The following is a 25,506-nucleotide window of genomic DNA, read 5'->3' as shown; positions in this document are numbered from 1 at the left end:
AGAAATCTAAACTGGTGAATTCCAATACTACAGGGATTTTTCTTCTGTTAGGCAAGTTACTATTAATTTATCAATTTTAATTGGGTATAGATGTATATACACGTTGACATCCGTACAGTCATTTAAGTGTAGACAGTAAGGTTTAACTTACAAGTAATTGGTAAGAACCTATTTTCAAACATTTACAAAAGGTCACTTTTTATTTTACTTTTTGTTTTCTTTGCATTTCTTTTTCTGTATGACTGCTTTGAGACAGCATTTTTCTGTTGTTTTGGCTAATGTGGACCTCTTTAGACCAGGCTGGCCTCAAGGGTACCTGTATCTGCCTCTGGAATGCAGGGATTAATTTTGTTTTTTAATTAGGATTCAAAGTAATGGATTTCATTTGTCTTGAATCCTCTACCTGTCACCTACCTAATCCAGAAGACAACAAATAAAAAAAAAAGTATGTATGAAGTAAAGAAAGTAAAGGCTTGCAAACTCCTAGAAGAGGAAAGACGATATTTAAAATATGATTAAGGACACCAGCACTTAGAAACCATCCTTGCATTCCTAGAATAATATTTTGTTCTTATTAAGCTTGTCTCTTCAAACATATTATTCAATTTAGTTTCCCAGTATTTAAAATATATTAGATTCACAAATAAAATTTCTCTAAACATTCTATGAGGTCCTTTGGAAAAAAAATTAAATTTTAGTATGTCAGCTTCATGATCACATTCCCAGTATAGTAATATTTTGCAACTGTTTATACACCACAAAGACAAAATGCTATATAAATGTACCCCAATTCTATATGTGATGTCTAGCTTCATCCTTACTAAACTCTGAAAGAGACACGTTTCTTCTCTTTATACAGATAAAACCCAGCAGACAGAAAGCTGTTAAAGTTCATGAACGTTAAAGACTGAATGTTCATGTCAATATTTTGATCACCATGTTGTTTTCCATTACACTCCAAATTACAACTTTCCAATTATACTACAGAGCCATCACCCTCAAGGCAAATCCTGATTTGGAATATTTCTCCATTGACTGAGCACTTGTTCTGAGACAGTCCTGATCTAGAGGCTGGATGTACATCAAGGAGATTATACATGAGAGTACTATAGAGTATTGGGCCTCCTTTACAGCTCCAATACTTCTTATAGAAATTAACGTCAAATTCTTCAAATTTCCTTTGGGCCATAGTGTAGTTTATTATTATCTAAGTGAAGAAGAATATTTTAAAGGATTATTCTGGCAAATCATAGTGGTACACATCTGTAATCTCAAAACTTAGAAGCCTGAGGCAAGAGGATCACTGCAAAGCTGAGGTTAATTTTGGCTACATAGTAAGTTCTAGATCAGCCTTTTACACATAGTTAGACTCTGTTAAAAACAAACAAACAAACAACAACAAAAACCAGCATTTTATTTTATCTGAAAGTTATAAATATTTGAGCCCCATTTTTTGTTGGGTTTTTAAATTAGTTGATCCTCATTAAACTAACATGAGGGTAAGTTTTTATCAGTATTCATGGATTGTATTTTATGACTATTTTTGGCATAGATACTCAATTTTGAATACCAATTTTCAAAAATTACTTAGTAGGATCCAATGTATAATCAGATTTTAAAAGATTATAAGCAGTTGTGCAAAGGCCTTCTGATTTTTGAATTGATTAATTTAATTCATCCACTTTCTTATTTCAGTTTCAGAATCACCTTGAGGGCTTGTTAAAAACAGACTGCTGGTCCCATAGCCCAGAATTTTTCTGATTCAGTTTTTCTGGAGTTGGCCCTGAAATTCTGTGCTCCTAATAAGTTCCCAGGTGGTACTAGCAGATAGTCCAGAAACCATAATTTGAAAATCATTGCTGCAATTCATCACTTGGGTGTTTGAGTGTGTGTGTTTGTGTGTGTGTGTGCGCGCGCGCGTGCACACGCGCGCTCGTGCACGCACATGCACATGCACACACACATACACACACACACACACACACACACACACAGTCTTTAGTAATGTTTTAAAGAAGAATATGCTATATTTTCTGAGCCATTGTATGTCTGAGGAATTTCTTCCTGCCACACAATAAAGTTTTGGATGCATGAAAAGCTTTTCTTATAACATCTGCACCTCTCTACTTTCTTCTATTATTTCATTCTATAACCCCCTGTCTATGAGTACAGTCACTGAAAGAGCTACCTTCTAATGGAAGCATTTTCAGGAATGTGATGAGGTAGAATACCCTTTATATGGATTTTTTTCTAAATAATAAGTGGCTTCTTTCTAGCTATATGGTTGTTAAGTTACTATTACTGTTACTATAAAAAAGTTAAAATTTCAATCTATGTTTTTGTTTCTGAATTAATATTTAATCCCGTGTTACATGAATTAAAATATGGAAAGAGCTTAGAAAAGAAGCAGGTACATGGAAGTTCTCAAAAGATGGCCTCCGTAGTGGATGAATGCTCAACAGATTGACAGTATTATTATTTTTAAATTACTTTGCTCTTCTACTTTCTCTCTCATGAATCCATATTCTTTTGTCAACTACCTTCTTTGCTGATTTCAATTTCTCGGTTTTCCTTTTTGTTTTCTTTCAGAGGTGTCTAAGTCTGTCTTTCACAACACAGCCCCTGCACCATCACATACCAACATGAACTCTGTTTCTATCTTGCTATTTTGCTCCCTTGGTTAAATTACCATATTTCCCCATTTATTTTGTAGGTTCTCATCTTTGATGATTGTCAATAGTCTTCATTTGATTTTCGTCTTATTTGGTAGACAATATCTCCTCTTCAGGAGTAGAGATAGCAACAACATTGATACTGCTAAAAACCAATTTAGCAGCATTTAGCAGACTTCTACAGGACTCTAAGAGACTAAGCATAAATAGTTATATCTGCCACCCTTGCCTTGATTGCTGATACAATATAGAGGATCTATATATAAAACTGCATAATTCCCAAGCAACAGATTTAAAAACCCTCAACTATATGACTCTTCTTCACAAGCTTGGCTTCTGAAGGTCACTGCTTTTAAACATCAAAAATTGCCTCCAGGTAACTTTTGCTCACTAAGGTAGGAACCTTTGATGTCATAGCCATACTACCAAAATGACAAACATTCTACTTTCCTTAAAGTAAGGATAGAAATATTGAATGCTTACGTTTCTCGTGGATGAGAGGCAGGAAACCTGTAAAACAACAGCTAGACAAGAGAACACTCACATAATGATGTTGCATTTACACATGCATTTCTAGACACAATCTCAGAAATACTATGTCATGATGCAGTTGGTTGCAGATTTTATTTTAATGATGTATCTCATCATTTAAAATTTAATACCTATAAGTAAAATTCACTAAAGAGAATTTCTGGAAATTTCACAACCATTTTAGCAAGTAGGCTAAAGTCAAGCCAATATGTTGTCATTCTCTAGAACAAATATCTGTCAGTCTCTATGTCATTAGATATTTCTGTCAGACTTTCAAGGAGTTTACTTAATGTTCTACTCAACCAAAATTTAAATTGCTGTGTGTAGATTATTGGTATTGAACCAATCATTGATTAAACTTAACCAATTAGAGAAAATCATTTTATTTTATTCTGTGAAAGGAACATCTCAAACTGTCTTATGTAATATTATATGAAGATAGTAAGCCTCACATTATATTTCCTTTATTTTTCTTTCTAAAGAGAGAACTGAAAGGCACAGGTACTGATCCCCTCTTAGATGCTTGATGGCATATAGAGTAAACAGTTCTCTAGGACAAATCATCATATTTATAAAGATTCTCAGGTGACTGTCATCACTCTGCGGACTCTAGCAATGCCCACTATAAACATCTGTAAGAAGGCAAAACCAATACTCTTTGGATATGATTTAAAACAACACAGGAAAACAGATATCTACTTAGGCATTGTAGTGGCTATTCCTGGTGGTCAACTTGACTATATTTGAAATGAACTACAATCCGGAATTGGAAGGCTCACCAGTGGACCTAATCTGGAGACTGGGAGATAGTTTCTGATCTGGATCTTGGTATGGAGATCTTGAGACACAGTGGTGATTGAATCCAGAAGATTAAGACAGGGAGATCTCCAAGTCCAAGGTCATCTGGGATTAAAGGTGTGGTGGCACACACCTTTAATCTGGGCTACACCTTCTGCTGGGGACCATATAAGGACATTGGAAGAAGGGAGTCTGGCTCTCGCTCTTTTACCTTCTTGCGGTGTGGGACTCAGCAACTGCTAGATCCTTGGACTTCCATTCACAGCTACTACTGAACCATTGTTGGGATTTGGACTGCAGACTGTAAGTCATCAATAAATTCCTTTACTATATAGAGACTATCTGCAAGTTCTGTGACTCTAGAGAACCCTGACTAATACAGGCATGTTATGTATGAATATACATGTATATCCACAGAAATCACACGATCCTTATAACTACAATTTGGGGGACTCAAGAGTTAAGGTAAAAGGGCTAGTTAAACTATTCAAAGCATTTTTTTGTCCAACTCATTTATATTTACATTTTATACTAGAAATCTATAATTTCCCTTTAATGTGAGAAAAGCGAAAGATCAAGTGTTTGAACTAAGAAATAAAAATCTAACAGAGTAATAATCTGATCCATTAAACCTTTGACATCTATCTTGAAATATTCCTTTGTGTTATTTCTCAGCATATTAATATGAGAGGTGTGTGAAGGACAGAGGTTAATAGGAATGCTGAGGGTTTTACTAGATCAATTATGGTATATTTGTAATATGAATCATCTGATACTTTTAAAACAGTTATTAATCTTAGTATAATTTTATATATTATTTTCTATAATTTTGCTAATAAGATGAGACGTCACCCCTCAATGTTTTTACCCTATATGTTAAGAGCCTCATAGGTGCATACTAGAATAAATTAATCTAGACCAGGGTTTTCAACATGTGAGTTACAATGCTTTTGGGGGTCAAATGACCCTTTCACTCCAGTGGTCTAATACCATGGAAAACACAGATATTTACTTTATGATTCATAACAACATCAAAGCTACTGTTACGAAGTAGCAATTAAAGCAATTTTACTTTATTAAAAGGTCATAGCATTAGGAAGGTTGAGAACCAATGATCTAGCAAAAGCATTAGAAACAAGACAATGTGGAGCAGCCATGGTCCTAGCCTGTAAAAGGCACATAAGTTCCTATGGCATTTTCCTGCATGTATGTACAATTAATATATGCTTATATAAAGACTGTCATAAATTCATACACATCCGTCATCAACAACATATTAAACATATTAACGCATTAAAGCAAAGTACGTCCAGTCCATAACCTGGACTCTGCTTCTAATCCACACACTTATTCCTAAGTTAATGAATTAATACTAATTAAAATGTGTTGTGATAGATCGTACTAGATGTGTGTTAAAAGCCTCACCTTGTTTACTTTATTGATTTAACTCATTTTCTCTCTTCTTTTGATAGGGGGAGTGAGCAGGAGTGGAGGTCCCTTCTTTTCCTTCTTTTCCTTTTTCCTTTTTTTTTTTTTTTTTTTTTTAAGTGTTTAACACTTTGGAATGGGCTTTTTAATTTTAACATGACCCCTCATATCACCATCCTCGAAATGTCTTTTTCTCTCCACCTGACAAAATGGCAGAGTATCCGAATTGCTTCCTAGTGCTTTTTGCAAGCTCAGTTGAAATTATAAAGGAGAGGTCGCTGCTGCTGGCGAGAAAGATGGATCTGTGGGAAAAGACAGCAAGACAGCCCCAGGAACATGGAGATTTGTAACTGACTGAGGACTGCAAAAAGGGAATGAAGAATGGCATCCAAAGTTTGTTTCAACAGCATCGTTGGACCAAGCACTCCATAGTTCATTCAAGTCAGTAAGAAATAAAGTAATTTATTGCTATATTGATGAATGTTTCATTTCAGGAAAACCTCACATACTTATACTTCAAGAAAAATGACTGGATACTGCTTCCATCTTTGCTTCTTGGGATGAAACATCTGGATTATCACACTTTCATTCAGTTGGCTCAGTTTTCCCATAGATAAATCAAATGATATAGGAATCAAGGGTTTAGAAGGATATATTCATACAATTTTAAACCCATATTGAATATATTTATCTCTCAGTGACACCAGTAGCTTATCCTAATTCAACGGATATACCATATTTAGATCAAAACTTAACCATATAAGATGTCAGAAGACATTAATTAAAAGGCAATCTGTCAGCTTACCCTTGGAGACAGACCTGAGTTTGAACTTAGTTCATGACAACTTGTGTTGCTTAGACTCCGTTGAGTTGCTTAATTAACTATCTGGAGTTTTTTGGTATATAAAATGGTCCTAGTGATAGCAAACTCAGGTTCATTTAAATATTATGTCATGTAAACTATTCAATAATGTGCTACACAAATAAAAATCATATAAAACACCTTGATGTTTCTGTATGGGTGCCCTTTGATTAAGTAGTTGGTCCTAGTGATGACCACTTTTCTAATAACAGAAGTCTGTCAAAATTTTTCAAACACTACCAACAGCACATAGTAACATGTATCCTGAGATTTATAAATCAAGAAAGGATTTTTTTCCTGAAAATTCAAGACATGTTACTTTAAAGGACATATGAATTTATATATAAGGGCTTGGTTATTAGAAAGTTGAATACAAATAAATCTAATAAGCTGCAATTGGTGTTCTCATAATATGATCACTGTTACTCTCTCAGAGAATGATATGCACATATACACATCCCACAAATAATCCAAGTCAAAAAAAAATAATTATCTAGGTAACTGGGAATGGCTCAGTCATTTGCAATCTTAAAGCCTCCTCCCCCCCATTCCCACTCCAGTGACAAACCTCCAACAAGGCCACAGATCCTAACTCTTCTCAAACAATTCCACCAAGAGGAGGTAAGTGAGATTTAACGGTTGTTTTATTCAAACCACCACACTGGGTTGAGTTAAACTATTATAATCTTTAACCAGGTAGAGAGAAGGTGGTGTAACCGTATTCTTTCCTGTCCTCTTCACTGAGCTTACTCTTTCCCTAACTTCTGCTTCATCTTGGCAGTCTCCACCTGGAGTAACACGTATCACCTGTCTATTGTCAAGGGATTTCTCTGCCCCATCCTTCAGGACCTATTGATATAATGGAATTCATGTGATACTGAGTCACCAGAGCCACACACCAGGATATGTGTATAAAAGAAGACTGTAAACGCAAACATACTATGCACTTGACTCTATGAGACTCTCAGTGCACACTGTGACTGTGTTAAAGGAGGGAAGGCTCACTGTTAGAGCTTAGCTCCACTGATGGTTGCGTCTCTTCTCTTTATAAAGGGATGGGTTCCTTTGCACAGGGATAACAGAAGATAACTAAATTGAGAGCAATGATCAGCAACTGTTTCACTCTTCCCTACATTTTTAAGGGGCTGAGAAAATACATAATTTTACTTGTAAGCACTTATTCTGAGAGAGGCACATTATTCGGTGTATTAGTGTCTCTACAAAGAAAAGAAAACATTGTATTTCACTGATCTGAGTTTATTTTTACCCCTGTGTGTCTCGCATATCTGTTTGCTTTTCAAAGGAATACTGATATTCATAAGTTTTCTTCCCAGGCACACAGACTGGATTCTCTTTGCATAAGCAAGTGTTGGTTTTCAACACATAACCTTTAATGGTGTAGCATAAGCCTTTCTCTTCTGAGACTCCCAAATCTGTTCTATTATTTTAGAAGATTTAGTTCTGATTCTATTTATGACTATTTGCTTCAGACACTTCACCATGGGTAAATACTATTTATTTATCAAATATCCTAATTCTCTAACTTTAACACTGAGTATAGCTTTTAAATTCATTTTGGAAATAAGATGTTCAAACTAATATGCTCAATAACACTAGTTTGTCTGCTTCTATTCTTCCAAAATGCTCTCCCAATGCAGCATCAAGGACATCACACTTTCAGCCCTTCCCCAACTCTCTATACAAAAGGACCAAAGCCTTAGGTAAGGGGGGACACTAATGGTACTCTAAGAAAGCTTTTTGGGCTCCTATGTATGCTCAACTCCATTTACTGCACTCTTGGGTCACCCTGTGAATACCCATAAGCAAACTGTAACTGCATTTATGTAATAAAAGAATATTTCGCTTTATCAATATCAAGTGAATTCAGTATATACAAAAAATCAGCAATATAAATCTGGAATCCAAAGAACTAAAAATTAATCTATTGTTTTCTTTTGTCATCAGGCATTTGCTTCCAGTAGATTCTCAGATGAAGAGAGGCAAGCATGTTTTGATAGTCCTTTAGTTGTGAAAGAATAGATGTGCCTGCTTCATGGAGTAGAGCTGGGGAGTCCATCAGTCCCCGATGCCCAGAGATTTTAAACGAAGCATGGGTAAAGATGGTGAGGAATCTTATTCAAGTCATGCCTTCCTTTTTCTAACTTCCCCTTTCACTACTTGGTCTTCTTCTTCCTCATTTCCTTGGGGAACAGAGTGATTGATAGCCTAATCCAATGACTGTATTACAGCTGCCTCAGCCAGGTCTCTTTTCCTTATCATTAGCAGTTAGCCTATGGTTAAATTCACAGCTCACTGCTTGGGACTGCCCCTGAGATTTCAGGGTCTGGCCTTTAGAAAATATTTAACATAAAACTGAAATCTTGACACACTGAGAACTCGGTTCTCTGCAAGGATTCATTAATTAATCCAATGTACTGTACGGTGTTCTGTATGAGGCTGTGACATGGTGAACCATTTCGGAGGCTTACAGAGATGTGTAGTTCTAAATTAAACAGCCGCTGACGTGTACCTACACTGATATTTTAGTGCAGTAGATCTGCATGAAACTCTGAATATTTAAATTCAAGCTCTGACATTGACACAATACTCTCTAGCTTCACTTTCATAATAGAACCTTTTTTTGATTAATTTCAGGCTTGACATATTCTTTATGATAAAAACATACACATGCAAGGGAAGAAATTTAATAATTCATTACCATTGCTGCAAAGTTAAGTTTTCATAATATGCTTGTCAGGGCCTTTTAGTTTACAAAGTCAATCAAATATTGTAGGGATCGATGCAGATATTAATTTATTTTCCTAATTTTCCATATGCACACATACATAAATTATCAGAGGGTATGTGATGTGGTTGGCTCTTACATACTGTTTAATCATTCTTCTGCAGGACAATGATTATTTTAAAATACCAAAGGAGAGGCTATAGACCTTGGTCTGTGCTGTAAGCCTTCATCCTTGCCCTGGTCTGTCGATGAGCTGGGAGCATCTATGGATTTGGCAGCTGAGTCCCAGAAGAAAAAAAATATGCATCTCATAACTGCTACTCGGCTGGGATGTCAAGCCAAGGCAAGGCTGTGCCTCCAACTCAACACCTGACATTTTCCTCTCTCCGCTTTGTTGCCATGACGCAAACATGAACAGTGAGGATTTGTGTAGGACAGGTAGCAGGCACGCTCACTGTCAAAAAATCTATTATTAGGGCTCTGATCTCTTGCACAGACCAGTGGCGGCTAAACAGTGAGGCATGTGAGCTCCAGCAATGGTAGAACAATGAAAGGGGGACTCCTAGCCAATCAGTACATGAGTATTTTCCAGTAAGCATTATTCAAATGAGCAGATCTCTAATGGTGAGTTTCTCTGGACCAAAGTGATTATTTATAATGAACATTTTAATTCAGCACGTTCATTTGATGTCTACTTTGAACTGTTTTGCAGATATACCGCAGACAAATTTACCTAACAATGTCTTTGTAATTTGATCTGTTAAACTTTTGGTAATCTAAGAAAGTTTTATACAAGGAAATAACAGAACTTAGTTCTTATATTTGTTTTAGTATACACATGAAACGGGGATGGGGGTAAAGTGGAGAATATAATGGAATTTTCTCTTCTAAATGATTCCTTCTTGCATGATTCATCAACACATTGTTTCCTAAATTTTATCATTACCTATTAAATTATTTTAAACATTTCAGTGTTAAAACTTTTGCTCGTATTGATGAGGATGGTTAAAACAGATAGTTTAAATTTCATGACAGATAGTAGGCGTGTTTTTCTAAGGCTTTTATGCATCGGTAATCATGTGATTGATACATTTAAAAAAATCCAACCCTTTAATGACTACTTCCTAATAAAAAATGCCAACACTGTATTTTATGATGTAGTTGTGCTATGTAATATAAGGTCTTAAAGTGATCTGCCAAAATCAGTAGTATCTTGTATGTTTGAAAAATGTTACCTACAGAAAAGGATAACTAAAACTTTTGAGTTTCCAATCTATTGTATGTTTTACTGTCTTTCCAGATTTACACAAATAGTTACTGGCACACTATCATAATAAACTTAAGTTTGTGATGAAGTTAGGTTACATTGCATTTGTATTTATGAAGTATCCAGTGACAGTATGGGCTCCGCTAAGTTATATCAACCCTATAGTTTGGCCACAGTAACTATCTTTAAAAACAGTGTAAGTTTTATATTCGAAGTGAAGTTAATGACTGGTGAAATGGCTCAGAGTAGGGAAAGGCATGTGCCACAAAGCTTGGGTGCCTGAGTGCAATCTCTGAGTCCTATATCATGTAAGAGAACAGACTTTTTCAAGTTGTTCTCTAATCTTCATGTATGCACTATGGCATGATTGTTCCTGTACACACACACACACACACACACACACACACACACACACAAAAAAAAAACACACACAAGCACACACACATGCCCACATGTGCACGCACACGCACATACACACATGTACACATACACACACATGTACATGCACACGCACACACACACACACACACACACACACACACACACACACACACACCTAGCTTCTTGGGTGGTAATACATGAATTAGCTATGTGATATAGCAAGATTCCTACCTATATTCTAGAAATAAAGATATTACTTGGTAACAACTTAAGAGTATTTTTGTATACTGTCCAGAGAAATGTAGAGAACAATTAGTGTTTACAATAAATTAATTCTTTTTACACTTATTTATTTATGGTGCATATAGGGTCAGGGCTTGAATGCTACTGCACACATGCATGGAATCTCTGTTCTACCATGTGGGTTCTGGGCAAATTCCTTTTTCTCTATGAGCCTTCTCATTTACTTATGTCAATGATTTAAACAGAAACACTTGTAAGTCATGGAGCTTAATCAGTTATCCTAGTTTCAAGAGACAATATTTCTTATGCATATTAAACACGACTTCTTCTGATTCCATCCTCATTGTTTAATCATCTGATCTACAATCCAGCCTTTTATATACTCCTACGAGCATGAGTCTTGCTGGATGCTTGTTTCATGATTGACTTTCTGTTTATTAAGTCATCCCTCTATGAGTTTAGATCATGGCCTTGAGCTCCATTTACATTCTGATCCCATTCATCTACAGGTAGGTTTGAAAAACATGCAGGATTTAAAATAGTAAGCCTGAGGACCAGTCCTCAGAAAGGAATACAAAATCCGTCTCCTGGTGTACTTTAAATGGGAACAAGCAGACGTTATCTAAATTAGAGGCCTACTGACACCTTTTGCTTAAGAAATGTACTTTTGTCGGTACATTATAACTTCAAAGGAATTTGACATAAGCCACAATAAAGCCACATTTCATTCCATGATCTATCTATCTATCTATCTATCTATCTATCTATCTATCTATCTATCTATCTATCTATCTATCTATCTATCTTTTATCTATCTACTTATCATGCACGTATACTTAAGAAAGAAATAGACCAATAACACTTATTACAGCTCTATGCAAAACATTGCAGAATTTGCCCCATTTTTTAAAATGGCAATTGCAAGGGTCAGAGAGATTATGAGCACATATTGCTCTTGCAGAGGATCCTGGTTCTGCTCACAGCACCCGTGTCAGGAGGTTCACAAGAGCCTGTAATTCGAGCTTCAACAGATCTTAGACCTTCAACAACTCTATTGCCACTACACTACACTCAGGTATACAGCCTAATGCACCAACACATGATCAAAAAATAAAATGTTAAGCTATGTTGATTATCATCATTAAACTTAATTCTACAGTACATACATGATTAGAATAAAATATTTGAAAAAAGTGCTTTAGAACCCAAAATCATCATGTGAGAAACAACTCAATTTAATTGACATTCTTTAGCTGAGTCTATCTTCCCAATGGGCATTACTGACCTTTGTTTCTCAAACGGAACATACTACAGTCCCTAATCCCAGAGTTCAGCCATCACTGAAGAAAGGGTTTAAGAGCCAGAGGCAGTAGTTAACAATTACAAGGTAACAGGGTCTTCTTGACACAGCAAAGCAGCTGCATACATGAATTTGCAATGGTTACAAAAGCATGCCCCAAACCTATGCAAGCCTGAGGCAGACGAAATTCCAGCACAAAGAGGCTACATGGCAAGAAACCCTACCACTGGCCCAGGAGCTATGGGCAATTGTAAGTTGAGAGAGAGAGAGAGAGAGAGAGAGAGAGAGAGAGAGAGAGAGAGAGAGAGAGAGATTGATTGAGATTTTCTCTGAGAGTAGAGACCCTGGTAAGTGGACCATGATCCAGTAGAAGACTATACTTTCAAGAATTCTTAGTCTAGATAGACTAAATAGAAATAGATTTTTTTCCTTTAAAAAAAAGACAAAATGTTGGGTGGTTTGGGGGTGCAGAGGGCATAAATATGATCAAAACACATTGTGCAAAATTCTCAAAATAATAAAAATTTAAAAAGTAAGAATACTTAACTATGACCTAGAATGATGGCTGAACACAGCTATGTTGCTCTTGTAGAGGATGTAAGTGTTCCCAGCACTCATATCTGGAAGCTCTCAACCATAGAAACTCCACTTCCAGGGGTTAGATGACCTTTTATAATCTCTTCAGGCACCTGCACTCACTTGAATAAATCCATACTTAGATATGCAACCTCATAATAAATAAATAAAACATTAAAAGAAATTTAAAGAGGAAATTTGAAATATACCAACTAGATATCTTTTCTCTTAAAAATAATATTTTTAGCAACACATAACTTCTGTTGTCAATTCCAGAAAAACAGATTCGGAACAAAATATAAAGCTTGAATAATGAACTGGATAATATGTTGAAAGCACCCTTCTCTGGCAGTATATGTACATGCTGTTAGGTGGTTACTTCAAACTATTATTCAGCTCTTCATGGTAAAACTTCGGGTCAAATGGTTGTAAAAACTGACACTTTGGTGTTTTTGAGAAAACCTCTGGGGAGATACTAGCCATGTGTGTGCCATTGTTTTTAATCTTGTAGAAATATCCAGCATACTTTGTGTTGTTATCTATATTCTACTTTGAATTTTTGACAACTACATCTAACAGACCAGCAAAAAAATTTAGCTAGAACTTGAAAGCAGAGTATTTTTTGAGCAGTTTTATAAGGCTAGGTTTTACATGATGCAAGCTGAAGATACTGTGTTATAGCACTAGCTTAGGCACTAGAACATCTTATCATTACCAGTTTAAGCTGCTTTTCTGGTCCTATTTCTTTTCAACTATAGCAAGCATTTCTTTAACGGAGAAAGACTATATTTGTTTTGTCCATATGGAGAAAGGCTATTTTCAAAACAAATTGTGTAGTGTGAATGAATTTAATATAGAATCTATTAGAAATGAGGGACAGCCCCTTAAAAATGTGAGGGATATTTTTGTTGTTTAAAATGAGAGTTCCAACCCCAGCTTAGCCAAGCTTTATAGCCCAAGCGAATATTTATATATGTATTTATAAATCTCAGGAATGGAGTTTCCTGAAAATGCTAACAGGCCCTGAGGTACAGCTTGTGTTCAGTGTATGTATGCTTAAAGACTGAAACATGAAAGATTCTTTCTAATGCGGTAATTTCATAGTTTTATTAGACTGAGTTATAGCACAGGAAAGTATTCAGAGATTGCAGTTTAAATGAGAAAACGTGAATGGTGTTACTTATATAAAATACTACCTCAATAGTTCTTTTATTAATTTTTAATGCCCAGCACCCTCTGTGACCTCCTTTATTCTCTTGCTGTCAACATGACAGGCTGGAAGAAAAATTGAAATGAGCGGACAGAAAATGTAGCATACGTTAAGGCCCAACTCCAGGGTCTCTAGACTCTTTCCCGGGCCCTTGCTAACACAGCCTGGCTATTCTATATTACAGTACTGGTTAAGGCTCTGTTTGATGATACAGGGGCTAAGCAGAAACTGAGGGTCAGTCTTCCTCCTTCAGATAGGGTGGCTCAAGTATTCAATTAAAAGCATAATATAGCCCATGTCCTTGTCCTTTACCCTTGCTCATGGATACTCTTTAACCTCATAGCAGACTTCTCTCAGCACTGGAAGGCTCTGGTTGCCCATCCTGACTCTCCTGAAAGTGCATTTTGGTATGATTCAGCAATGCCATTCTTGAACAGCAGGACACCATTCTTTTATGTATATTTACCAATTCCCTCTATCACCAAGGAAACTAATCCCCATATCAGTACAGTCAAGAACCTCCCGGCATTGTCTCTGCAAGGCCAAGTTCATGTTGTCACAGCAACAGAGTGTGGAGGGCAACAAGACCAGAAGGGACCTTGGAAGTAAAGTTATCTCTCTTTTTTCAAGTGCAAGTGGAAGAGGATGAGAGAAAACACATGCAGAAGTGTGGGGTCAGTCCACTGTCTCATCAATTGAAGCTAAACACTGGGCTTTAATGAGTTGTGAAATCACAGTGTTTTCAATGCAACAGATAAAATTAAGAGTCTAGAAAGGATAGAAACTGATTTAAGATTATCAAAAAGGTATTATATTTGAGAAACTTTTATTTCCCTCAAAAGGCTGTGGTGTTAGCTTTTAATAATAAGGGGGAAATGTAGCCATGTTATTGAGAAACTCTGAAGAAAGCAGAGATCAGAGGAGAAGGGAGGAATCATGGTCCTTTTCTGGTACTCCCTCATCCCATCCAGTAGTGACTGGAGCCTCATACTTAATTTGTCCTACCATAACAGGAAGAGTTATCAGTAGTAAGTCATGTCAGAATATAAGATCATAGAACACATGACACTCTTTATTGCTCCTACTATCTTGATTTCTAGCAATGTCTAAGGAAATAGAATGGAAAGAGCCAAACCCACCTGATACCCCTCCATACATAGTCCTCTTTCCAATGCCCACAGCAGGCCAGGGTGTGCCGTCAGCTTTCAGTCCCATCAGGCCCGAGACCGTGTTGGTGGCTGTGACACCATCTGCTCCACCTATGAAAAACATGTGAATATCGTCTTTAGATCTTGAAGAAAGAGTAGTTGAAATCCATTCAGGCCCATGCAACCCAGAATTTCTTAACCTCAAACGTCTACATTCATTTCACTATTCCAGGTATGCTTGCGTGTCAGATGCTTTTTAAAGTTTCAATTACTCTGGCTTCCGTTTGATAATGATTAGATGGGTGTTTTGATGGAAAGGTTCTCCAACCAGTGTGAATTTCTGGGTAATTTACAGTGTCTTTGCAAGTCAGGGTGCAGTTAACGTGGAATGAAATCCCAATTGGTAAAGCTTTCTCTCGACTACATGATCTATGCATTGAACAGTTGCTTATTGTGAAAGCATGTAAGACATTGATTAGGCTTCGTTCTAACAAATTCAAGGGTCACATAAGTAATATCATTGTAGATGTGGCTGTGTTTTTTTTTTTAAGCCTTATGACAGATGCAAAAGCTGTTGCTTAGTTGGTACATACTGATGTCATTAACTTTTGAGGTCTCTAATGGGACTGTAGATTTGTTTCATATTTCATGTGTGTTAAGATGTGTAAAACTTATTTCAAAACCAGGTATATGTCATTTATGAAATCAGGTAATATTTTTTTAATATTTCTTTAAAGATGAATATGGGCATGATCTGTGTATGTGGGAAAGATCTGCTTCAGCATAGTTACACCACTGGGGCAGCATTGGTAACTGGAAACTAATAACATTCTCGGCTCTTACCTTCCTTTGCTGCTCTTGCGATGCTTACAATATCAGTGACATTTGGGGTCAACTTGGCAAAAAATGGAACCCGAACAGCTTGCCTAACCCAGCGACAGATGTTCCTCACCAGCTCTGGATCCTGTTCAAATAGGTCAGATAAAAATAGAACCTAATTAACTAACTGTGATCAAAGTGTGTCCCGAAACGATATCAAGGCAGGGCATGTGCAAGACAAGTAGAGTTGACCAGAAACCGCCGGATACACTTCTCAGATTCCCCCTCAAAGGCTCATTCAGTACAGGGGTAGTCCAAATCCATTCTGGAAGGGTTGATTTTTCTCAATGGAGTCTTTGGAAAATAAAATTATGAAGAAGCAAATGGGGGGGGGGAGTGTCTCATTTTCTGATAAGTAGTCTCAGGAACACAATATAAATATATGGTTCTAAGATCAGGAAACACAGTAGAATTTCTAGTATTTCCCTTAGTAGGAAGCCTAAAAAAACATATTTGAACTGGTAAATGGTGTCCAGTGTGAAGTCTGTTATTTTCACTAGAGAAGACTGACTCTTGTTGAAGTGTATTCAAAAGAAACTCAGTGCCTTAATTATCCACTTGAATGAAATTTATACACATGCTAAAATGGGCTATCAGCCTTGGCTTGCCCATGAGCTGCTCCATGATGTTAGCTTGCTTTTCTAAGTGTTACCAAGATAAGAGAAGGGTTTCAATAATCTTCTCTTTGAAAGAATTGATCAAAATGACAAAAATGAAAAAATATCAAAATGCCTTTTTTTCAAATCAAGAAACAGATATTTTCCTATGTCTATTTTCTATGTTTTTTTTTAAGCTTTTCTTTTCTCCTGGGACAAGTATTATTGAGAAGTATATACCCACCCTTCCCACTGAAATAACTTTTGGTAGTAATTACTTTGATTTCAATACACTCAACAGTTTTTTATTATTATTCATTATGTTGAATGCAAAATTTATTCTGACAGGCACTGATAACGGGCTAAGATAAATTTCCTTAAAATATGCAACAGTAATTCATTATTGAACTTGGTAATATTATCTCAGCAAGTTATATTTTTTTGGATACAAAAGAAACCAGAAAATACAGACATATATTTAAACTTTAAAGTAGTCAGCAAGTATCTCATTTGTAATTAATGTTTTTATGTGTTCTAAAAGAAAGCTGCTTTTGGTATTTTAACCTTTTGAGTTTGTCTAAAATGAACAATTTTAATGTTATAACCTTTAAAGGAACCTTTTCACTTGGTTTTAGGATGCTTTGATTTGTCACTCCACATTGCTCTAAAAAGTATGTGTTTATATACTGAGATATGTCAGCAAGATCATTTCTGTTGATTGTTATTTCAGTTGAACCAAACTCAACACTTTCAACAAGAAATCTTTGGCATAGCTTGTTCACTTTTCAGAACAGTAATTTCTTCATTAAACATAAATATTAAAAAGTACTATATGGAATGCTCTGTGGGGCACACTGTGCATTATGAATAGTAAAATCGGGAGACTTAGCTGTACGAATTCTAACTCATGAAAATGGAGATCTGCCCTGGCCCATGCAATGTTCATGAAATATTTATGGCCACTGCATCGGTATTGTGATGGCAGTTGCATCCCTGCGACTTTCATTTCTAAGTTATGAATTTCCATGGGACTTAGCCTAGAAATGACAGTAACTCCAGATGATATGAATTGCATGTGTTCTATGACATTGCTCTTTAAGGTAGAATTGAACAATAATTTAAAGATCACTTGAATAGCCTAATATACAGAAGGTAGCCTGGTATGAATTGCAAAAACATATTTTAAATCTTATTTAGATCCAATAGAATCAACACTAATAATCTGGTAGAACTTCTAAGTAGCTTTCAAGATTATTGATCACTATTATGTATTTATAATTTACTCTGAATATTTGTCAGGTACATTTTCAGTTTGATTTCTATAGATAGACTCCTTTCAGTGAGTGTTTAGTACTCATTACTTAGAAATTTGGAATTTGTTCATGTGTTTTTAGTTTTCTAAAAACATACAGTTCTCTTATAGGTGTGATTGCATTCTGTATTTTGAGATAGCATACTTTGACCTTCTTAAAGTTCTGTGACATAGATGTGTGTACTTTCATACATTTGTCTTTTAATCTTCAACATAACCCAAGTCAACTAGTAATAATCAGCATAGCTAGCTAAAATCTGAACTAAATTTTGAGAAATTTTAAGACATTTTCTGCCCAACATTATTGTGTAAATATTCTAACACAAGACAACAAAAATCCCAAGATTAATAACATCATCAGATAATGTTATCTATTTTGTGAACTTAAGTAACATCATACTTACCTTACTTCCTCACAAGTTTGATATAAAATTTAGCTCTAAATAAAATACTATGTCTTTTTCTGTGCCTTAATGTTCTTGTTTTTCTGATAGCTTTTTAATAGCTTTGAATTTCCTAGTGAACCATGTTTTCAGGTCTTATTTACATATTTTCTAATAATTTCTACCCCACTTCTAAAATAGGAATAGTTACTATTTTATGTTAGAAAGAATTGAATAGCTAATAATATCAGAACCAACAGAAATAAAACCAAAGGAAGATCTTCAGTTTCCTGGAAACAAAAACACGTGTTTTGGCAATGGAAGAAGAAATAATTAAAAATTTTGTATAACATCTATTACCAAAAATGTCTTAGGTTGTGTTATGCCTGTCAGTAGTCATGTACCTTAACTATTGCAGTCAACCTAACATCCTACAGTGAGCTAAACCTCTCACTAAGCTGGAAAGATCTCTAGCCTTAATAAACCCCAAGGCTAAGAATACTCTAAGATGACATCTGAAAACCACAGGATCCCTCCTTCGCTACAGCTCACCCAGGGACCACTTCCATGGGTTGGATGAATATATAAATTTGTGACTTTGTCCTTTGTCTAGAAAAGGATATGTTTCCTCTTTGAATATGAGCCTTGGTTTCTGTACTTTAGTAACATCTATTTCTCGTCTGTCCTTGGTCATTTGTGAGATTCGTAGGATATTCTCTAAGAGAATACACTGAGTGAAAGTGTGTGTTTGTGTAGGTGTGTGTGTGTGTGTGTGTGTGTGTAATATATATATATATATATATAATATTTTATATATAATATTTTATATATAATATATGCACATACAATATATTTATATAATATTAAATATATATATATATATTTATGCTTGTTAACTCCTTTGTTATTCATATGAACAGATGAAAATGCTCCAAGCAACATCACATCATCACATTTCCTTGTGGCAGACATAAAAGTGGCATCATCACCAGAATGGCACTGATGTCCTGAAGGGACTAGTGACAGGCCTAGGGAGCAAATGATGCTTTTGAGGGTACCACATGAACCAAAGGTGCCACAGCACAGTTTTGAAACACTTCAAAGAGGACCAGCACAGCCTAGAGACACATTTGGCCCATCTGACAACTTTCATGGAAGCCAGGAATGGCAAGGCATGCATGAAATCCCAGCACTTGAGAGTCTTGAGGCAGAAGTACTGCCTTGAGTTCAGAGCTACTTTGACCAAAGGCTACAGTAAAGACTTTGACTCAATGGAAAGATGCAAGACAGAAAGCGAAGGAAGGAGAGAAGGATTCATAGAAAAGAGCCTACTTTCACCCACAGTGTATGTTCTCTTGGAGAATATCCTTCAAATCTCACAAATGACCAAGTACAGATGAGAAAATCTAAGGCTGCACTTGCTCCTTGCATAGTTTCCACTGTGTAACAAGGACTGTAAGCTTTCCTTTCTAAGTTAAGCCATGAACTTCTAATTCTAGTAACTGCAGTGCCTCTAGCTCTCTGCACATAGAGTCTGCCCTTCCATGTCACAGGTCCACCCCTGCTACTTGGCAGGCACTGGTTGCAGATCTCAGCAGTGAGATCTCCCCACACCATCTCTTCAAAGAAAAGCACTCCAGAGTGAGGCTATGTGCACTTCTCAAGGAGCTAAAATACAAGTGAAGTTTTTGACTCGAAGAAACATTTCGCTCCAATTTACCCGGTAATTTTCAGTCTGTACAATTCTTTCCAAATGGATTTCTTAGAAGATGGCATTTCAATGAATTCACTGAAAAATGTTACCAGTTATAAAATGTTTTCCACTAAGAAACTCCTAAGTCTTAATTCACATGACATGATAAGAGCTAGATAGCATTTTTATTATGTCTCCTTCTCTGATGGAGAGAACTGGGGCCCCGAAGATCAATCTGAGTGCTTATTTCATCGTCTTAATTTTCTTTCCCATTATCATGTTCTAAACCATCATCTCCTTTAGCAAAATTGCTCCCTAAAGTGAAATTCAGCAATCACTTGTAAACCAGAACTATAAAAGGATCCAGCTTCATTTATACCTATGAGAGCAGATGTAAGTGTAAGGTAATAGGAAAAGAGACAAATTTATCTTTCTGTGTCAATAAACTAGGGCAGAGTTCACTGAGGTAAAGGGACCAGCAAATGCAAAGACTGTGTGTCGGCATGGAGACAGTTTGAATGAACTTATGTCTTATCGTGTGTATTTCCTTCATTGTCTTTCTTACTTAAGCATTATCATGGTAGTACAGGTATTCTTATGAACTACATCTTCATAGTTTCTTATTAAAGTAATCATATGGTTAGTAACTATCCATAAATTCCATTCAACCAGGTAGAGTGACTTTATCCCCCAAAAATATTTTTTACGTGAATGATGCTAGAAATTGTTTCAAAATTGTTCCACATTGGAGATGAACCTAATATTGGTCCATTTATATGTGACTAAATAAATGTACAGTGAATATAATCTAATAAGGGTCATCAGCCACAAAAAGAAACAAACCAGGGGCTCACGCCACAATTTAGCATCAATTAAAAGCTATATAGTGAGTGAAGGAAGTGAAGGAAAGTCCATGCAACACGTGCATCGATTTACATGAAATTCTACAAAAGAAAAATTATATCAGTGGGAAACAGAGCACTGAGTGCTGAGCTTAAGACAAATTCCAGGGGAAGAATAAGTGGGGAGTGGAATTGAGCAATGTTTGAGAGTGCTAGAAACATTTTGTGGAGTGATGTGCACAGTGGCCAAAATATATCAAGCTCTATGGTTTGATGTGTTCATTGAATATACTGTGTTGCCATAAAGTCACCTAAACCTTATAGTAGTTAAGGAGATGGAAAAGCAAAGAGGGAGGGGCTTCTGGGCAATGAGGATTCTATTCTTCTAGAAAATATTTGTTGACCACATCTCATTGCAGTTGGCCTGTGCAGAACACAAAATGAATAAAGCCAGAAGTCAGAGTAGATTCAGAAACACAATTCAAATGATAAAGTACTTGATGGATGTAAAATGTCGCTAAAGGATATCAACATAGCACCTTTGTCATTTCACATCATTTCAGAGTATGTAGCCCAGCACTTGGTACAGAGCAGGCATTCACGATATGGTGTTGAATTGAGAGAATTTACACCACTAAAATCGATAAAGGCTATTTTCTGTTTAATTTGAAGGAACTAGTATGATAAAAGTATTCAGTTCAGGACAACTTAATTATTATTTGAAATGCCACACATTTGGGTTTGACAAAAGAGATTTAGGGATATATAAAATATAAACCCTATTCTTTAAACCTTAATAGTTTTATAAGATGCATTGCACATAACAAACACACTCTGAGTATAAACTATAACATATATACAAGTAAGAATTTCATGTGTATATGTGTACATACACATATATTTTAGGCTAGAGGTTAAACCTAGGACCCTGCACCTGCTGTGCAAGGGCATTATCACAGAGCTCCACCTCTATCCAGTTATGTATATGTTTTTCATAGGATCCCTGTTCCTAAAGCAGCATAAAATACCACAAACATAATAGTGTAGTCCTCTTCTCAATAAAGTAGCCATATGCTTATTATATACATATTATATACCCCTCCCTTCCCCTAACCCTCTCTCTCCTTCTCTCTCCCCCATCCCTCTCCTCTTTCCTCTATCCCTCTCCCTCCCTCTCTTCCACTCCCCCACACCCTACCTCTCCAAAGTGTCCTTTACTTGTGCCTGGTTAACATCCCCCATGGAAACTGCAATGACACATGGAGGACCAAGTGTTTCATCTTTCTCAGGCCAGAATCGATTAATGAATGACTGTCTCTATAAGTATGTCCATATGTGCATCTTAAATGCATTTGTCAGCATGGTTTAAAGTATCTTTTTTATCACCTCTTTCTCTCTACTAGCTTAGGAGTCCTTTTAGAGTCACGTGTTTCTTCTCTAATCCCTAAAAACAGAGCCTGAAACACCATGAATCTCCTTAGATATTGTGTTCAGTGATAAAACTGAAGGCTTCCTAATTGTGCATCAGTATTACATTCCAGGTTACAAAAAAGTAATTTCTGATGTTTCATGGAACCAAAACAAGCTATGAAAACCAATCAGCAATAGATAGATAGATAGATAGATAGATAGATAGATAGATAGATAGATAGATAGATAGATAGAGATAGAGATAGAGATAGAGATAGAGATAGAGATATATTTAACCTACAACCGACAGATCTAGCCGAAAGGCTTTGGCTACTCTTTATCAGCAAATAAATCTAAGTGGAGGTCTCTTGACCCTATGAAGTCTGGAAACTCAGTGATGCTCTACAGAACATCTAAGGCTGCTGGTGGCCTCGTCTGTCTGAATCTTTATGGTACTGAGTCATTAGTCTTCAATCGTGATCCTACTTCAACTCTTGGATCTCAGTACCTGGGAGTCTGCTGGAGAAGGCAGAGCCTATTTATGGTCATGCAAACTGAAGGAAGGTTTTGTTTGTTATTTATTTATTTATTTATTTATTTATTTTCAAATACAGTCCCTGTGACTATGACTTACTGCCATTTTCCTGATGTCCCTAGTATAGCACTGCTCTGGCATTCTTGGCGTGGACACTTTCCATTTCCACTCTGTCTCTGAGGCTTGCAATTGTCCTTACAGGGGAAGAGTCAGCAAGTACACGATGTCTCCATTTCTGACTCCTGATTGCCTGGGGTTCTCTGTTTGCTTCTTTCATCCTCTGTCATGACCTTCGGGTCCTCCCACTCACTTTCCACTAGCTCATTTCCTCTGTACTCCCAAATCACAGTGCTAACGGTTATGAAGCTGGAGAGGGTTTGCCTATTCAAGACACCTTCCTCTGAACATCTGTGGCACACAGCTCAATGCACTCATATAGGGGGTGGGCTGACCCTCATGATGTTATTTCTATCACTATTTGTCTGTGCCGTGCTTTGACTATTGCAAGAACCCCCTTTATGAATCAAAGAAACAAACTGGGATCAGACTCTGGAGGTTACATAGGACATGCCAATTGCAATGTCAGTCGTTTTAATTATTAGGAGTCACCTATCTCGGTGGTGCTGAGTTCCAAACTAGGATATAAAAAGTGCTTAGAAAGTTATTGCATTACAGACACCATAGTTATAAATCTCACTCTCCTCAAAGGATAGACTGCCTCTGCTCTATGCATGTGTGAGCTGATGGTCTCTCATGGCTCACTCCTCCTCTACCTCAATTTGACTTTTGAATTGAGGTCAGGTTCTTCTAAGGGAGGACCCAGCCAAGAACAATACAATCATTCTACAAGTGACTACCATTTCTGTCCAACAGCCAGCTCTTCTAGTAGGATCTAGTAGCTCTTCTAGTGGTCTGTTCATCTCAGTGGCCTAAAGCTTGCTCTGTATTGGGGAAGCAAAGAAGTCTGAAATCTGTAAACTCAGAAGATGTCCTACATAACTGGAACACAAATAATTCTGTTTCTTATTCTGTGCTTTCAACTAGGACTAGTTCCAAACACACCTTTTACCCCCCTTCCTTCAACTTGGGACCAATTTCTGGAGGACTCAATTGACAGTGTTGCCTATCATACTATTATCTGGAGTCTACTTATTAGCAAGCTGGCCCAATGTAATCTAGGGAAAACAATATATGGAGAAGCAGGTGATGCTCAGTCTGCTGACAGCATCAGTAAATGTTCAAAACTGTGAACCAGATGAGCTCAACCGAAACCCCAGCAAGCATCCTAACCACTGCTTAGAACATACTAAAAAAAAAAGTCAGTGGGCAATAACGTGCAAGCAGCTGCTTGCGCTAGCATATGTGGATTCATTTTGGATAAAGGGAAGTGTGTATTTACATGCATAGAAAAGGAGTTTGTATTCTGTGTTGACCTCAGGCAGCTTGAAATTTGTTTCCATAAAGCAAAGCCTCAATGTAAACAGTATAACAATTGATATTTTACACATCTGTTGGCCTATTCACTCAGCTTATGTTTTCCTAGGCTAGAGTTAGAAAACAACCATAGGCATAAAACTTCAGTATTGTTTATAATCCCATATTGGTGTGAATGATTAACTAACCAAGGAAGGAGGATGCTGGTTTAACACAAAGTACAGTGCCCTGGAGCATTCACTGTGCTGATAGATGCATTTACAGCGAAGACAGTCTAGGGACGTCATGCTTCTGTCCTGGGAACTTGATGAAATTCAAGTAAGTAGGAATTACTTCTGAGGCAATTTGAAATAACATAGCAGAGCAAACTCCAACCCCTTGACAATGGATGGTGTCAGCTAAGGAGAGCTCATCTGTAACAAGCTGATGCAGTTCCTGAAGGAATTTCTTCCCACTGTTGCAGAAAGAGCAGAGAAGAAAGATCTAGATCGTTTCAGCTTGTTTATTTTGCCAGCTCTTTGGACTGACTTCTCTCTTTGAGTTAAAATTAGATGCCAGAAGTGAATTGACCATGTTAAGAAGACTTCTGGGTGAAATATGGGGTGGGGAAGGGTTTGTGTGTGTGTGTGTGTGTGTGTGTGTGTGTGTGTGTGTGTGTGTATGTAAGTGTGACATTTATAAGTTCTTAGACTAAAACTTGTAGATTTTACTCAAACCTGTGAGCAGTCCTGAATCTATAGGTTTATTTATGTGCAGTTGAGTAGCCGACTTTAAAAGTGCATGCCTTAAGGTGTGTCTTAGTCTCATGTCTGTTGCAGGGATAAAATACCCTGACCAAAAAGAAAAACTTAGGCAAGCAAGGGTTTATCTTATCTCATAATTTCAGGTTGCACTCCATCATAGCAGAGCAGTTAAGGCGGTAGTGACTTAAAATAGCTAAGCACATCACATCCATAATCAAGAGCTGAGAGAAATAAATGCATGCTTAGTAGTCGGTTAGCTTTCTCTAATCTTACAGGGTCCAAGACCCTCTGCAGGGAAGGGTATTAGCCACAGTGGGCTGCATTGTCACACTTTAAATAACCCAGTTAAGAAAAAATCCTTCACAGCCATGCTCACAGGGCAACAAGATCTAGACAATACCTCACTGAGATTCTCTTCTCAGGTGATTGGAATTTTGGCAAGATGATAATTCAAACTAGTCATTACAGTATGCATTACAGTCTCTCTCTCTCTCTCTCTCTCTCTCTCTCTCTCTCT

General features: G+C 36.7%; 1 protein-coding gene across 1 annotated transcript in view; it reads right to left on the bottom strand.

Moving 5' to 3' along the window:
- Positions 1–25,506, bottom strand: part of Dpyd (dihydropyrimidine dehydrogenase) — an 844,579-nt gene that overhangs the window by 202,202 nt on the left and 616,871 nt on the right. Inside the window, exons 17-18 of the mRNA XM_029537560.1 lie at positions 16,006–16,126; positions 15,154–15,273 (exon numbers count right to left, since the gene is read on the bottom strand). Of these exons, the coding sequence (XP_029393420.1) occupies positions 15,154–15,273; positions 16,006–16,126 (241 nt within the window). The remainder of the gene's footprint in view (positions 1–15,153; positions 15,274–16,005; positions 16,127–25,506) is intronic.

This window comes from Mus pahari, chromosome 4, assembly GCF_900095145.1.
Source record: "Mus pahari chromosome 4, PAHARI_EIJ_v1.1, whole genome shotgun sequence".
In the NCBI taxonomy this organism is placed as follows: Eukaryota; Metazoa; Chordata; class Mammalia; order Rodentia; family Muridae; genus Mus; species Mus pahari.
Note: the sequence above shows the minus strand (reverse complement) of the source record. Positions and strands in the feature narration are given on the sequence as shown.